This window comes from Spinacia oleracea, chromosome 6 (genome assembly GCF_020520425.1).
Source record: "Spinacia oleracea cultivar Varoflay chromosome 6, BTI_SOV_V1, whole genome shotgun sequence".
Taxonomy (NCBI): Eukaryota; Viridiplantae; Streptophyta; class Magnoliopsida; order Caryophyllales; family Amaranthaceae; genus Spinacia; species Spinacia oleracea.
In genome coordinates this window covers 3,729,936-3,743,560 of record NC_079492.1, presented here as the reverse complement: position 1 = coordinate 3,743,560, position 13,625 = coordinate 3,729,936, and the positions used below count along the sequence as shown (strand labels likewise).

Here is a 13,625-nt window from a genome sequence, read left to right as displayed (position 1 = left end):
AATAGTTTAAACTAAGATGGATTTGGTGGGTTGGGTTCGTGCGTCGGTTTGGGTGGCTCAAGTGTTCTGTGATATGTTGTGTCGACTCCGATGAGATGGATTGAAATAGGTTGTTTTTAAGAAAAAACTAAACCCACAATACATAAAAAAAAAACGGGTTAGACAGGATGTCATGGGTCATAAGTGGGTCCGACTCATATGACCCACTAAGGACTGTGTGAGGATGGGTTAAGTCAGACCCGAGTCACCCGACCCACTCGCCATCTCTTGAACTAACAATGATACTGGACATGACCATCAAGTTACTTACCTGTATCTACGATGTTTGGAAAATGATTTATGTACAGTTTAAAGGAAATGATCCCATTTTCCCCATTTTTCTTCCAAGGTCCCCAATAATCAAACAAATTTTAGAAGCGTTGGAATACAAGCTGCCTTTTCAGAGGCAAAGTAATACTCCGTAATTGTTTTGACGGTAATAGTTATTTTTTTTTCTCTACATAACTACATAATTCGTATATGACAAATCTATTTTATCAACGTAGATGTCGTATGACTGATTATTAATGATGTTGCTCTTACCCGTAAAAGAAAATAAAAATGAAATAAAAATCAAACAAATTATATGTGTTGCCAAAATTGTACACATAACACATTTATGAAATTCACTTTCCACCCAACACATTAACGCATAACACATTTATCATGATGGTGGTGGTTTGTGTATGTTGCAAAGATAATAGCTGTTTGGACTTTGGACATCAAAGAAAAAGGATTTGGGTTAATATCTATCAGCAAATGAACCAGGATTCAAGATCAAATATACATGTCGAAAATGACTCATTACATGTAGAAATCGAATCACTCGGTAAAAAGTTAGCCAATTTGATTTCTTTGGAAGAAGTGAAATTCTACTTTTGATTTAGCATTTGCGGAGTATTGTGTCTAATTTAAAGAAGGCAGTTATATGATCATATCCTTCTTCTATTATCTACTCGGATTTTCTTCGAAGCTGAGCCAGATTGCGTATTTGAAGAACTTGACGATTCAATCTGAAACGAGGGTGTAATAAGATTCGAGAACCAAATCGCAAGGGTAATCTTGCAAGAACTAGAATTGCAGAATTACAGAATACTCACCTTATCAAGCTTCTCTCTTACCCTTTTAACTGTTTCATTCATTGACTGAGATGGGAAATAATCCTGACAGTAATACAAAATATGCATCTGAGGTTAGACATTAAAAAAGAAAACAGGAGATATCATCTTGATGATTTCTAAAACAGTAATACTACTACAATAAATGAACCGGAAAAGATCAACATCAGCTTCGTGTTTAAAGATTTGAAAGATCAAAAAAATGTTGGCTCGGGAAGTTGTTGCAACAAAAGATAAGTTTCAATAAGTTCCAATAAGTTCAGATAAGTTCAAATAAGTTCATTTCAGATAAGTTCAGGTCGGATAAGTTGAAGAGAACACGCCCTAAGATGTATAGATGTAAGGTTATTAAAGACTTGGTGTGAGGTATACTGCAGACACTGTAGAACACAAAGAAGTTCCAGGGGTCAAAATAGTTTGTTGATAGTCATAATCGCAAACTGAAAACAGGTTTATCAATCATCACTTCAATAGTTATTAAAGACTTGGTGTGAGGTATAATGCAAACACTATAGAACACAAATAAGTTGCAGGGGTCAAAAAGTTTGTTAATAGTCATAATCGCAAACTGAAAACAGGTTTATCAATCATCACTTCCAATAGATCAGCAGTTTGGTGTGAGTGTGAGGTATGATGCAGACACTAGAACAGAATGTACAAAAAGGTAGAAAATACCAATTGTTCGTGTATCGTTTGTTCAATTTCAATAAAAATGTCATTTTACATAAAAGCATATTTGAAGCAATAAACAGATTACCTGGTCAGAGGACACCCTGGTGATTGATGAGTGTTTTACTTCAGAATATTGATTCATTTCTTTGGCGTACCTGCATAAAAAGTCACTGACATAAACTCCCAATGACCTCTCCAAAATTACCAAATTGGGAAAACCGCAATCAAGTAGAACAATATACCATCCTTGTTTTAAGTCCAATTGCTGAGAAACTTGTGATGAAACTCCAGCTCCGTGTGACAAGGGATGAGTTTCAACACCTTTACTCTTCATTTCGTCACCTCTGTATCTTCCAGCTGCGATTACACCACACATTATAGATTTCAGCAGTATTTTATAAAACATTTTTTTTTTGTCATTTAACACCTTAAAAGAACCGGTTTTTGTAATTTAACACCTTACTTAATTTTTATTATATTTAAACACCTTAAAAAACCAAAAAAAACAAAAAAGATATTGATTTCCTTTAGAAAAATTGTTCATAGCTTGATTAATAGACACCAATAAGCAATTAATGACAAAGTACTCTTAATTTTCCTTTTGTAATTTAAGCAAAACAGAAGATTTCAGGGTGCTTAGCAGTTATGGAGCATGATTATGTAACACTGAAAAAGGTAGCTTACTTACACTTCAATGAGTTCAATCGTCCTAGAACCTCCTTTCTCCTGCCTTCTAACTTCTCTTTTGTGTCAGACAGAGTCTCATACTCAGTAGCATACGACACCTGCAGCCGATTCCCAAGGAAAACAGACTCGTCTAGTTTTCTTTTTGCAAACCTAAACAATGTAGCAATAAACCATGACAGACTCATCTAGTATCTTCATGCAAGCAATTGTTATTCAATTTTCCTTTTATGCTATCAAGCACCAGCAAATGTTGCCCACCCAAATTGCTAATATAACCCTGAAACTATGAACACAATGACAAGCAAGCTTTAATCACCTCGCGTTGCTGATCATGTGAAATTTGATCCAGTACACATCGGTAAATGCCTCGCAGTCTTCTGCATCCATAGGTTTACACCTACATTGCAGAAAAGTAGAATCAGGTAATATGTCAATAGATGACTGAATCAAGAGACCAGACTTTTATCCACTCAAAAGGGTTGGTTACATGGATACTACATACTCAAACATAATCGAAATCCATACAGAATAGCTCCAATCAAGTTCCAGGTTGTACACTGGTTGTAGGTTGTAAATGAATAAGGAAAACAAAATCTGGAACCATATAGTAATATCTAGAATCTAGATGCACATAAACAAGTTCATGTCAACAGAACAGCCTTCAAAGTTCAAACCACATTGCTATATCATCAATCTATTTCTTCTTGCGTAGATGCTAAGGAACTAGTAATGCCAATAACATGAGTAGAATCCTTCAAAGCCGGCTTTTAAAAAAACTCAACTACCATTGTTGTAAGTCCAAGGTCAACTAATGGACTCTTAATACCCAGAAAAACGCTCTTTCAACTACGTACTTAAGCTATGTCTCTACATATTCTTACAATCCTGTTTCCTGAAGTCACTAACTAATTTTCTCAACAATCCACTAATCTTGTGTACATCACATTCCTCTTTCCCATCTAAAGCACCCATGTATGAGTGTTATACTCTTGGATACCTAAATACAATTCCTACACTTCAAATTGTATCAAAAACATCAAATAGTTAGCGCTTGACTCTCGGCATTGGAGCTACACCATAAGGCCGACATCAAACCCATTGTAAATTCCACCAAGCTCTAGTTTGTACTTTCCGTTGTGACACTGGGTTTTTTTCCTACCCAAGCGCATTGCTTCATCCTCAATCCAATGCCATGAGTACAATCCTTCAAAACAGGCTTTTAAAAAGGCTCAATTACCATTGTCGTAAGGCCAAGGTCCGCTCTTAATACCCAGAAAACTGCTCTTTCAACTACTTACTTAAGCTAGACTTAATAGTAATCAATTAAAACAACAACTTAACAAATATGGCCCTACAACTTCTCACTCCATAGAATCCAATTTCCTTAAGTCACTAACTAATTATCTCACTGATGTCTGATCCTATACAGAAAGCTAGTGTTTTCCACATATGTGGTGTACATCACATTCCTCTTTCCCATCCAAAGCACTCATGTTTGAGTGTTTTACTCTTGGATACCCCAAATACAATTCATACACTTCAAATTAGATTAAAAAAAATCAAATAGTTAGCATTCGACTCCCGGCGTTGGAACTACACCATAAGGCCACATCAAACCCATTGTCTCATATACTTTAAGTACCTTTGTACCATACATTCCTATTATACTACTACAAGTGATCTTTTAGGGGCGGAGGGAGTGCAATTCATGCTAGTCAATCACACTTCATACCAATAAAATCAACCAAGGACCCCATTAGCCCCAGAATTATTTCATCAATCAGTAAAACAATTCACATTAGTTGTAACTTGTAAGTCAATAGTTAGAGTTCGACTCTCGGCAATGGCTCTACGCTCATAACAGACATCAAATCCATTGTCACAGTCTCATAGAATTCAAGCACCAATGTACCATACATTCCTATCATACAACCACTAATAATCTTTCAGGGACGGAGGGAGTACAATTCAAGCTAGTCAATCAAACTTCACACCCATAAAACTAATCAAGGAACTTAAATACAGTACTTATTTCATCAATCAGTAAAACAATTCACATTAATTGCAAGTCAATAAAACATAAAAGAAAATAAGATAAGTTGAAAAAACAAGCATACTCTTCAACATCTCCATATGCTGCAAACAGTTGTCTCAGTTCATCACCACACCCCAGTGCTGCTACATTCCTCACAATCAAGTACCTTCAGCAATTGGGTAATTCCTAGAATTAATACACCAGACAAAAAAATTGAGGGAAAAAGTTCACCAAATTATAAACTAAAATTAAGAAAAAGGAAACTTCAAAAAAAAAGAAAAAGAGACAAACTTTGATTCGTCGCAAACAGTATATACACGAACTGTGGGAGGTTCATCCTTGTATCGTGGCATAATTTATTGTTCTTGCTCCCTGAAAACCCCCAGAAAAAACTCATCAATTTCACAAAGAAGAAACAATTAAGCATGAAAAATTAGAGCACATCCCATCGAAACAAAAGGGCAAAAAAAAAATTGAGCTTCATTCCAGAAAGTTTTAATCTTTACCTAGAAAAAAACAAACCTTAAAAATGGGGTCATGGAGTATGAGAGGGGATGGAATTCTGGAAGGTCACACATTGAAAAAAAATAATTCCCAATTTAGAGGTTGAGTTGTTCGCAAAGGACCAAATTAATTTCTAATTTTAATTAGAGAGTTGCTTAAGTGAAGCTTTTGGGCGCAAATTATTAGGTGCACCCGGTTGTGTGTAGCTCTACACGTAACCGGGTTAAAACTACGTAGTTTTGATATTTTTTGCCAAAAAATAAAAAATAATTAAAATTACATGACTAATTTCCCCCCAAACCACGCATATCATGGTTACTTTACAAAAACAATCAGTTATTTTTATTGATTAAAAAAGTCAAAGATTCTATTAATATTTTAACAAATCTTTACAAAAACAATCAGTTACTTTTATTTGCATTTAAATCTTTAACAATTTACATTGTTTTATTTGCGGTTTTATTTATACTCCATATTTCTCGTATCATGTATTAAATTAATATGGAGTAGGAATACAATACATGTGTAAAGGCATTTAAAAAAACAAATCGTAAAATAAAAGTACATGATAGGACAAAAAAATACATTTAACCAAAAGCACATAAGTAAGACCAAAAACACATTACTATATACTCCCTCCGTCCCTTAATACTCGCACCGGTTTGACCGGTGCGGAGTTTAAGACATTTAAATTGACTTATTAATTTAATGGGTGTTAGCTGATAGTGGGTATTTTTTTAATATAGTTAGTGGGAAATGAGTAAGAGGTGGAGAGTGGTGAGTGGGGGAGTGAATTTTTAAATGATTTTTTGTAGGGAATAGGGGTGTAGGTGGGGTTAGTAAGTAAGTGTGAGAAATAATATAATATTGGTATAAATTTCCATTTATAGAAGCGGTGCAAGTATTAAGGGACGGCCCGAAAAGGAAAGCGGTGCGAGTATTAAGGGACGGAGGGAGTATAAAAAGTACATCTTACTTCACATAAAAGTACATATTTACAACTACAAGCACATAACTATGACCAAAAAAACATTACTTCACATAAAAGTACATATTTACAACTACAAACACATAACTAGGAAGAAAAGCACATGTTCAATTGGAAAAGGAAATCAACACAAAATAGGACAAATTCTAATTACTGGTGATAAACACTACGTCTGCCATTGATTAAGATGCACGTTTGTTCTTGGGTGTAGAGAAAACCCATGAAATTCAAATTAATAATAGATAAAATTATCAAAAACTGTCAAAATAAATGAAATTAACAATTAAATTACACATGAAAAGAACATCAATACACACTTACTTGAATAAATGAAGATTAACACATATGAAATTTACGAATTTGAGCAACTGTGTCGCCTAATTTGCGATTTTTGGAGATGAAGATGTTCTTTATTTTGGTTTCCCCTTTTGACGACATCAACGAGGATTGTAATTGAGTATCTAAATCTTTTTCCTTTTCTATTGACTTTTTATTTGGCAGTTTTTTAAATTTAAAAATTCTATCCTAATAACTGCCAAAAGATACCAAAATATCCGGAAAGTATTTTTGTGTTATTAATTTTTATTTTTTTTTGGTAAAAAACTATCAAAACGACGTAGTTTTGACCCGGTTACGTATAGAGCTACACGCAACCGGGTGTACCTTCTACTAATTGGCTTTTGGGTGTGATTGTTGTTGAGCTTTTACGATAGATGGGAATATGGGATTCGGAGGAAAGTAGACCTGATTACATTGCGGGTTGGGCCGGGTATTGGTGCGGACCATTCCTTAAAAAAATCTGCCCATTAGGTCAGATTGGGCTGGGCAAACTTTAGGCTGATTTTTTCTGTCCCAAACCCGCTATTTCGGGCCAATTTCTGCCCAGCCAAATGTATAACTAAAATTGCATTTTTGAGTTGCCCAAAAAAAATATTAAAATTAGTCTGGGCCGTGCTCGAAATTTGCCTAAAATTATACTTCAAATCCGCTATTTTTGGGTCGGGTTCGTGATGATTAAGTCTAGAGGAAAGTAATTGATTTTCACTATTATTTACGTGCGTCACTCGTGTCTTCACGAAAAAAAAAATTGGCCTCACGCCCGCGCATCGCATTCCCCAAGTGGACCCAGCCGTCGTGCGCGCGAGTGTTATGTGTCCACCCATATAACTCTCACACTTTTTTAAACAAGAGTTATACCCTCAACCCAATATAAGGAAGAAATGATGAATTTTTTCAATGTGGGACAAAAACACTATTCACAATTTACATTCTTTTCTTTTGTACGGAGTATTTTCAAACAAGAACTTCCAACTATGTTTTCCTAATCGGACGTTTTCCTTTACTTGTTTTGTTTCTATTTTGTACATACATTTTTTCTACTTTTCCATAAATCATTGTTTTTTCCTACACATTCGACATTTTTTCTCACTTTTTCATCCATATATCCACTTTTATTTTTACATTATCAATAAACAATCCTCTATTTTATCTCCTTCCTCATAAAAACACTCACAATCATTGTTTTTCTTACACACTTTTTACATTTCTTAATAACCGTGATTTTCACCGAATGAGGAGTATATATTTAATATACTCTGTAATTGATAAGAGTTTCACCTTATTATCTGAACTGGACATTATATATTCCATCCCTACCAACGTCCCTTAATACTCGCATCGCTTTTCTTTCCGGGTCGTCCCTTAGTACTTGCACCGCTTCTATAAATGAAATTTTTTTCCAATATTATATTATTTCTCACACTTACCTACTAACCCACCTACATCCCTATTCCCTACAAAAAATCATTTAAAAATTCACACCTCCCACTCACTACTCCCCACCCTTAATACATAATACCCCACTATCAACTAACACCCAATAAATTAATAAGTCAATTCAAATGTATTAAACTCCACACGAGTCAAACCGATACGAGTATTAAGGAACGGAGGGAGTAAGATTATTTGCGAGGTAAAAAAGGGCGGGAGGGGAGATGATAACAAAGGCAAAGGAAAAGAAAGAAGTGAAAGATTGATGTGAGGGAAGGTGTCAGGTGGAATGGGTAACCAAAAAGAGCCAAAGTTAAGAATAGGGTTCATTGTCTCTTAATAGCCAGACCATATCTCTTCCATTACCATGCATATAATATTGTGTACGTTAACCCAATCTCTACATTTCCTCTCCTCTTTCTTTAGCATCTAGTACGATTAAAATTTTAAGAAAATTATAATCTATTCTTATCTTTCTTAATTAGACAACCTCGAAAGGTCGGTATCATAAACGACATCAAAACTCTTCTATGCCATTTTTAATTTTGAAATATCAAGTATGTTATCGGGAAGTTAATCGGGCAGCGGATTGGATTACAAATGTTGGTCATTTAGTTATCTATACTATGCATATTGTGTTAACCCAATCTCTAGATTTCCTCTCATCTTTCTCTTAGCATCTAGTACCATTAAAATTTAAGGAAATTATAATCTATCCTTATCTTCCTTGATTAGACAACCATGAAAGGTCGGTATCATAAACGACATCAAAACTCTTCAGGACACTTTGAAATTTTAGAATATCAAGTATTTACCGAGAAGCTAATTGAGCAGCGGAATGGATTGCAAATGTTGGTCATTTCGTTAGCTTTACTCTGTATATTGATTTCTTGTAATTAACGGCCCACAAACACTCTCAATCTTAGGTAGTGGTTATTTAGGTGTGACCCTCGAGAGGGGGACTCCTAATATATTTTTTCTTAACTTTCACACAAACAAAAAAAGCAGAAAAGAATTTAATAAAATAAAATAGGATTGAAAAAAAAGTAACACGTACATATCTATAACTACTCCTTACGTCCCAAAATACTCGCACCGTTTTGACCGACACATAGTTTAAGGCAATTTGATTGACTTATTATTTAAGTAGATGGTGGTTGATATTAGATATTTTTTTAATATAGTTAGTGAGAAATGTGTCAACTTTTTGAGGGTGGTGAATGGTGGGGTGATTTTTTTAATGTTTTTCTAGATGTTAAAAATACAAGCGGGGAAAAGGAATTCGTCCCCATGTCCCTCTAGGGTTTCTTGGCTCTTGGGAGGGTTTTTCTAGCTAATTGGCTAGCATTTTTCCTCCAATTCTCGGAGGTTTTTGCTCGATTTCCTGTCGAGATTAGGGTTTAGGCTGTATTGATCTGGCACGATGGTGGATGTCACAACCCATGAGTCTCCCCCACGAAGGGAATCTAATACGGAACCGGAGGAGGAGGAGGCCGAATGGGAGTTCGGTGGAGATGAGGAGGAGGAATCGAAGGTGGCTTTAAGCATGGTGGGAAAACTATGGACTGAACGGTGCATCAATGCAAATGCCCTAATTGCAACCATGAAAAGAATCTGGAACCCTAAGCATGGTATGGAGGCTAATTGCATCGAAAAAAATGTCTTTTTTTTTCAATTCCACCATTGGAGAGATAAGGAGAGGGTGATGGAAGCGCAGCCATGGCACTTTGAACGACACATACTGGCCCTATCAGACGTACCTGCTGAGGCAAAGCCCTCAGAAATCCCCTTACACTCTGCACCGTTCTGGATACGAATTTACGACCTACCACTGGTGGGAAGATACAATGATGCAAATGCTAGAACTTTGGGGAACAAACTCGGTACGTACATGGGGATTGACAAGTCAGACATTATCGGAATCAACAAGTCCCTCCGCATCCAAACGTTGGTGGACTTGAGAAGACCTCTCAAACCAGAAGTAACCCTTAAAATGCGTGGAGGCAATACCGCAAGCTTCAAGGTGAAATATGAAAAGCTCCCACTGTTTTGCTTCGTATGTGGAATGCTAGGGCACGGTGAGAAAGACTGTGACAGCGGCTCGCACACCCAAAACCCTAAGCGAACCTACTCGGATAAGCTTAGAGCATCGCCATGGCAAGTTAATAAGGGCGAGGTGGATGAGGAAGGACAGACCGGTACATGTGCCAGGAAGCTGTTTGTGAGGAAGGAAAAGCCGGTGGGATCAACTGTGACGAAAGAAAAGGTACTGGATGTGGTGGAGCAACTAAAGGGGGTCACCCTAACTGTGGAGAGAGGTGAAAGTGAGGAGAATGGAGTGGAAGAAAAACAACAGGAATAACATATAGAGCAGGGTACAGAATCACAGGAGCCAGAGGAGGAACATGCCTCAATTACACCCATACAGGCACCGGCTGCCACCCAACTGCTTGCCTTTGAGGTAGGCACAGGATCGACTAGCTCAAACAGGCTTCGAAAGGTGCAAAGAGGGATCCGACGAGTCACGTCGGGGAACCAACATGTGGCTGTTTGCGGGAAACGGAAAGACCTAATGGACATAGATGTTTTTGAACCAGGAGGTATGGAAGCTGAAACAAAGAAGTCGCGAGGTCGGGGGGTAGAGGCAGCAACATGGAATACGAAGGAAGTAACGGAGGTTGCCCAGCAACCCCGCGAACAACAATGATTGGCCTTTCTTGGAACTGCCGGGGGTTGGGGAGCCCTCGAGCAGAAAATGCGCTCAAAGGCGTATTACGAATCGAACACCCCAATTTCGTCTTCCTCTCGGAGACAAAATTAAAAGGTAAGGAGTGGGAGAGTGTCAAAAGAAAGGTGAATCTTTGCAATTTTGTCTGTGTGGACTGTGAAGGAGAAGGGAGGCATCGTAGTGGTGGACTTGCCATGTTCTGGGACGATAATATTAACCTATCCCTGCAATCATACTCGCTGCATTACATGGACTTTGTGGTGGATAGGGGATTGACAACTCAGTGGCGCCTAACTGGAATCTATGGATACCCAACAGAAGGCACGAAGGAGGAAACGTGGAAGCTTATGAGGGAGTTGGGTAGGGACAACGACCTCCCGTGGATGTGTGTTGGCGACTACAACTGTGGGCTATATCATGATGAAAAGATTGGTGGAAACCCTGTAGACCAACGGGACCTTGATGGGTTCAAACAAGCTGCTGATGCATGTAGTTTCCGTGATATATGCTATGAAGGTATACCCTTCACGTGGTCCAATAATAGGGAGGATGAAGACAATATACAGGAGCGCTTAGACCGTGCACTTGTTACAGACTCTTGGTTTGACCGATTCCCATGCTCTATGGTCGAACACTTACCTCGGAGAAGGTCGGATCATGTGCCACTAAAGATCTCCATCAGAGAACAAGTCGAGGTCCGCAAACATAAGAAAAGAAGAAAGGGGTTCAAATTTGAAAAAGAATGGCTCCGAGAGGATGAATGTGGAAATATTGTTGCAGATGTGTGGTGCACGAACACTAGCAGTGACGCTAGAGGCAAAGTAAGTGCATGTGCGGGTAAACTTCGAAGCTGGAGCAGTACACGCTCGACTGATTTTGTGAAAGATATAACAGAAAAGAGGGGTAGAATGAAAGTCCTAATGTCTATGACACCCACATCACAAATACTGCAGGAAATGCGTGAAGTGGATGCTGCAATAGATGAGCTTGAAAAGCGGGAAGAAACTTACTGGGCACAGAGAAGTAGGCAGAACTGGCTCCGAGATGGAGACAAAAACACCACTTTCTTTCACAGGAAAGCAGAACAAAGGCGTAGAAGGAACACCATAAAGGGAGTGTTTGATGGTGGGGGAACATGGAGAGATGATAAGGAGGAAGTGGAAGCAGTATTTGTCTCCTATTTCAGCACTTTGTTCGAATCCAGTGGAGGCAACAAAATGGACTTAGTACTTGAGAAAGTCCAAAGAAGAGTAACTGCAGAAATGAATGTTGACCTCACGGCTACGTACACAAGGGAGGAAGTAATCATGGCTTTGAAGCAAATGCACCCCACAAAGGCCCCGGGACCGGATGGAATGCCCGCTTTATTTTACAAGAAGTTTTGGGGGATTGTAGGGGAGGATATAGTTGCGTATGTGCTAGATATTCTGAATAATGGAGCACCGATCGAACAAATCAATTACACATACATTGTTCTCATTCCAAAAAAGAAAGTCTGTGAATCTACGAAGGACTACCGACCGATTAGTTTATGCAATGTGTTGTACAAAATGGTCTCGAAAGTGCTGTCAAATAGACTCAAAGCTACCTTGCCCGATGTAATTAGTGAATCCCAGAGTGCCTTCGTCCCGGGACGACTTATTACTGATAACGTTCTGGTCGCACATGAGATGTTTCATTACCTACGGAAAAAGAAGAAGGGGGCCAAGGGCTACATGGCAATGAAGCTAGATATGAGCAAAGCATACGACAGAGTGGAATGGGGGTTCGTTAAAGGGATGATGCTGAAACTTGGTTATGATACGGGGTTTGTGGACCTGATAATGAAGTGCATATCCTCAGTCTCGTACTCACTGTTATTCAATGGCTTCCCGTCCCAGAGTTTCATACCTACTAGAGGGCTTCGACAGGGCGACCCAATCTCACCTTTTCTCTTCCTTCTATGTGCGGAAGGCCTCTCGGCACTACTTAGAGATGCTGAAACGCGAAATATAATCCATGGTGCAAAAATTGCCAGACATGTCCCGACGATATCTCACCTCTTCTTTGCAGATGATAGCTTGTTATTTACACGGGCTAGCGAATCGGAGGCGGAGGCTATACTGGATATCCTTACATCTTATGAAATAGCCTCAGGTCAGAAGATTAACTTGGAAAAATCGGAAGTTTCTTTTAGCCGTAATGTTAGCACAAATATGCAGAATACCCTTCAATCGAAGTTAAACTTTATGGCGGTAAAGGAGCACGAAAAATATCTTGGGCTCCCAACCTACATTGGGAGGTCTAAGAAAGTTGTTTTCCAGGTGATCGAAGACCGAGTGAGGAGGAAGATCAAAGGATGGAAGGAGCGTAGTCTATCAAGGGCCGGAAGGGAAATTCTTCTTAAAACTGTGGCACAAGCTATCCCTATATACGCTATGCAATGTTTCAAGATACCAGAAGGTGTGGTTAGCAATTTGAACTCAATGTGTAGAAATTTCTGGTGGGGACAAAAAGGCAATGAAAGGAAGCTAGCAATGATAAGCTGGAGCAAAATGTGCCAACCGAAGTCAACTGGGGGAATTGGGATGCGAGACTTAAGGGCATTTAATACTGCCTTGCTAGCCAAGCAAGTATGGAGACTTGTCACAACACCACATTCATTTGCTGCAAGGGTCCTGAAAGGTAAATATTTCCCTAGAACGTCTATTTGGGAAGCAAAAGTAGCCACGAATTCGAGCTTCACTTGGCGCTCAATTCTGTCGGCTAGGGAAGTAGTACAGGAAGGTGCTAAGTGGATAATTGGGGATGGTAGAAGTGTCAGGTTATGGGGAGATGTTTGGATCCCTACTCTACCAGGGGGGCGTGTTCAATCCCCTCCCCCAAACAATGAGATGGCAAGGAGCACGGCGTATGAATGGCGTAATGAGAACGGAGAAGGGTGGAACACCAATGCTCTCAGTGAGTATCTATCCAATGAGGAAGTTGAAGCAATACAGAGAGTATCGTGTGGGGAAAGTGACCAACCTGATTTTGTCTCTTGGGTCCATACAAAAAATGGTGAGTTCACAGTCCGTAGTGCCTATCATATGGTGATGCAAAAGG

General features: G+C 38.6%; 1 protein-coding gene across 2 annotated transcripts; it reads right to left on the bottom strand.

Annotated features, from left to right (window-relative positions):
• Positions 1-753: 753 nt before the first annotated feature.
• LOC110799716 (uncharacterized) lies at positions 754-5,204 on the bottom strand. Of its 2 annotated transcripts, none has more exons than XM_022004992.2 (9): positions 5,058-5,204; positions 4,843-4,923; positions 4,634-4,717; positions 2,833-2,913; positions 2,518-2,666; positions 2,072-2,186; positions 1,915-1,984; positions 1,140-1,202; positions 754-1,052 (listed from the first exon to the last, which is right to left on the bottom strand). In XM_022004992.2, exons 2-9 carry the CDS (start codon positions 4,902-4,904, stop codon positions 972-974), a joined length of 705 nt encoding a protein of 234 aa, XP_021860684.1. In that variant the 5' UTR covers positions 4,905-4,923; positions 5,058-5,204; the 3' UTR covers positions 754-971. The 2 variants fall into 2 exon arrangements, with proteins under 2 accessions (XP_021860684.1, XP_021860685.1); XM_022004993.2 differs by having other exon boundaries at positions 5,074-5,201.
• Between the last annotated feature and the right edge of the window lie 8,421 nt (positions 5,205-13,625).

Bases quoted from the DNA above. Each gene is read 5' to 3' on its own strand.
- LOC110799716 (XM_022004992.2), bottom strand. From the start codon at position 4,904: ATGCCACGATACAAGGATGAACCTCCCACAGTTCGTGTATATACTGTT. The intron at 2,914-4,633 runs GTATGCTTGTTT...TCTGCAATGTAG, and splicing joins GCATATGGAGATGTTGAAGA to GTGTAAACCTATGGATGCAG. The intron at 1,053-1,139 runs GTGAGTATTCTG...CCCTCGTTTCAG, and splicing joins TAAGAGAGAAGCTTGATAAG to ATTGAATCGTCAAGTTCTTC.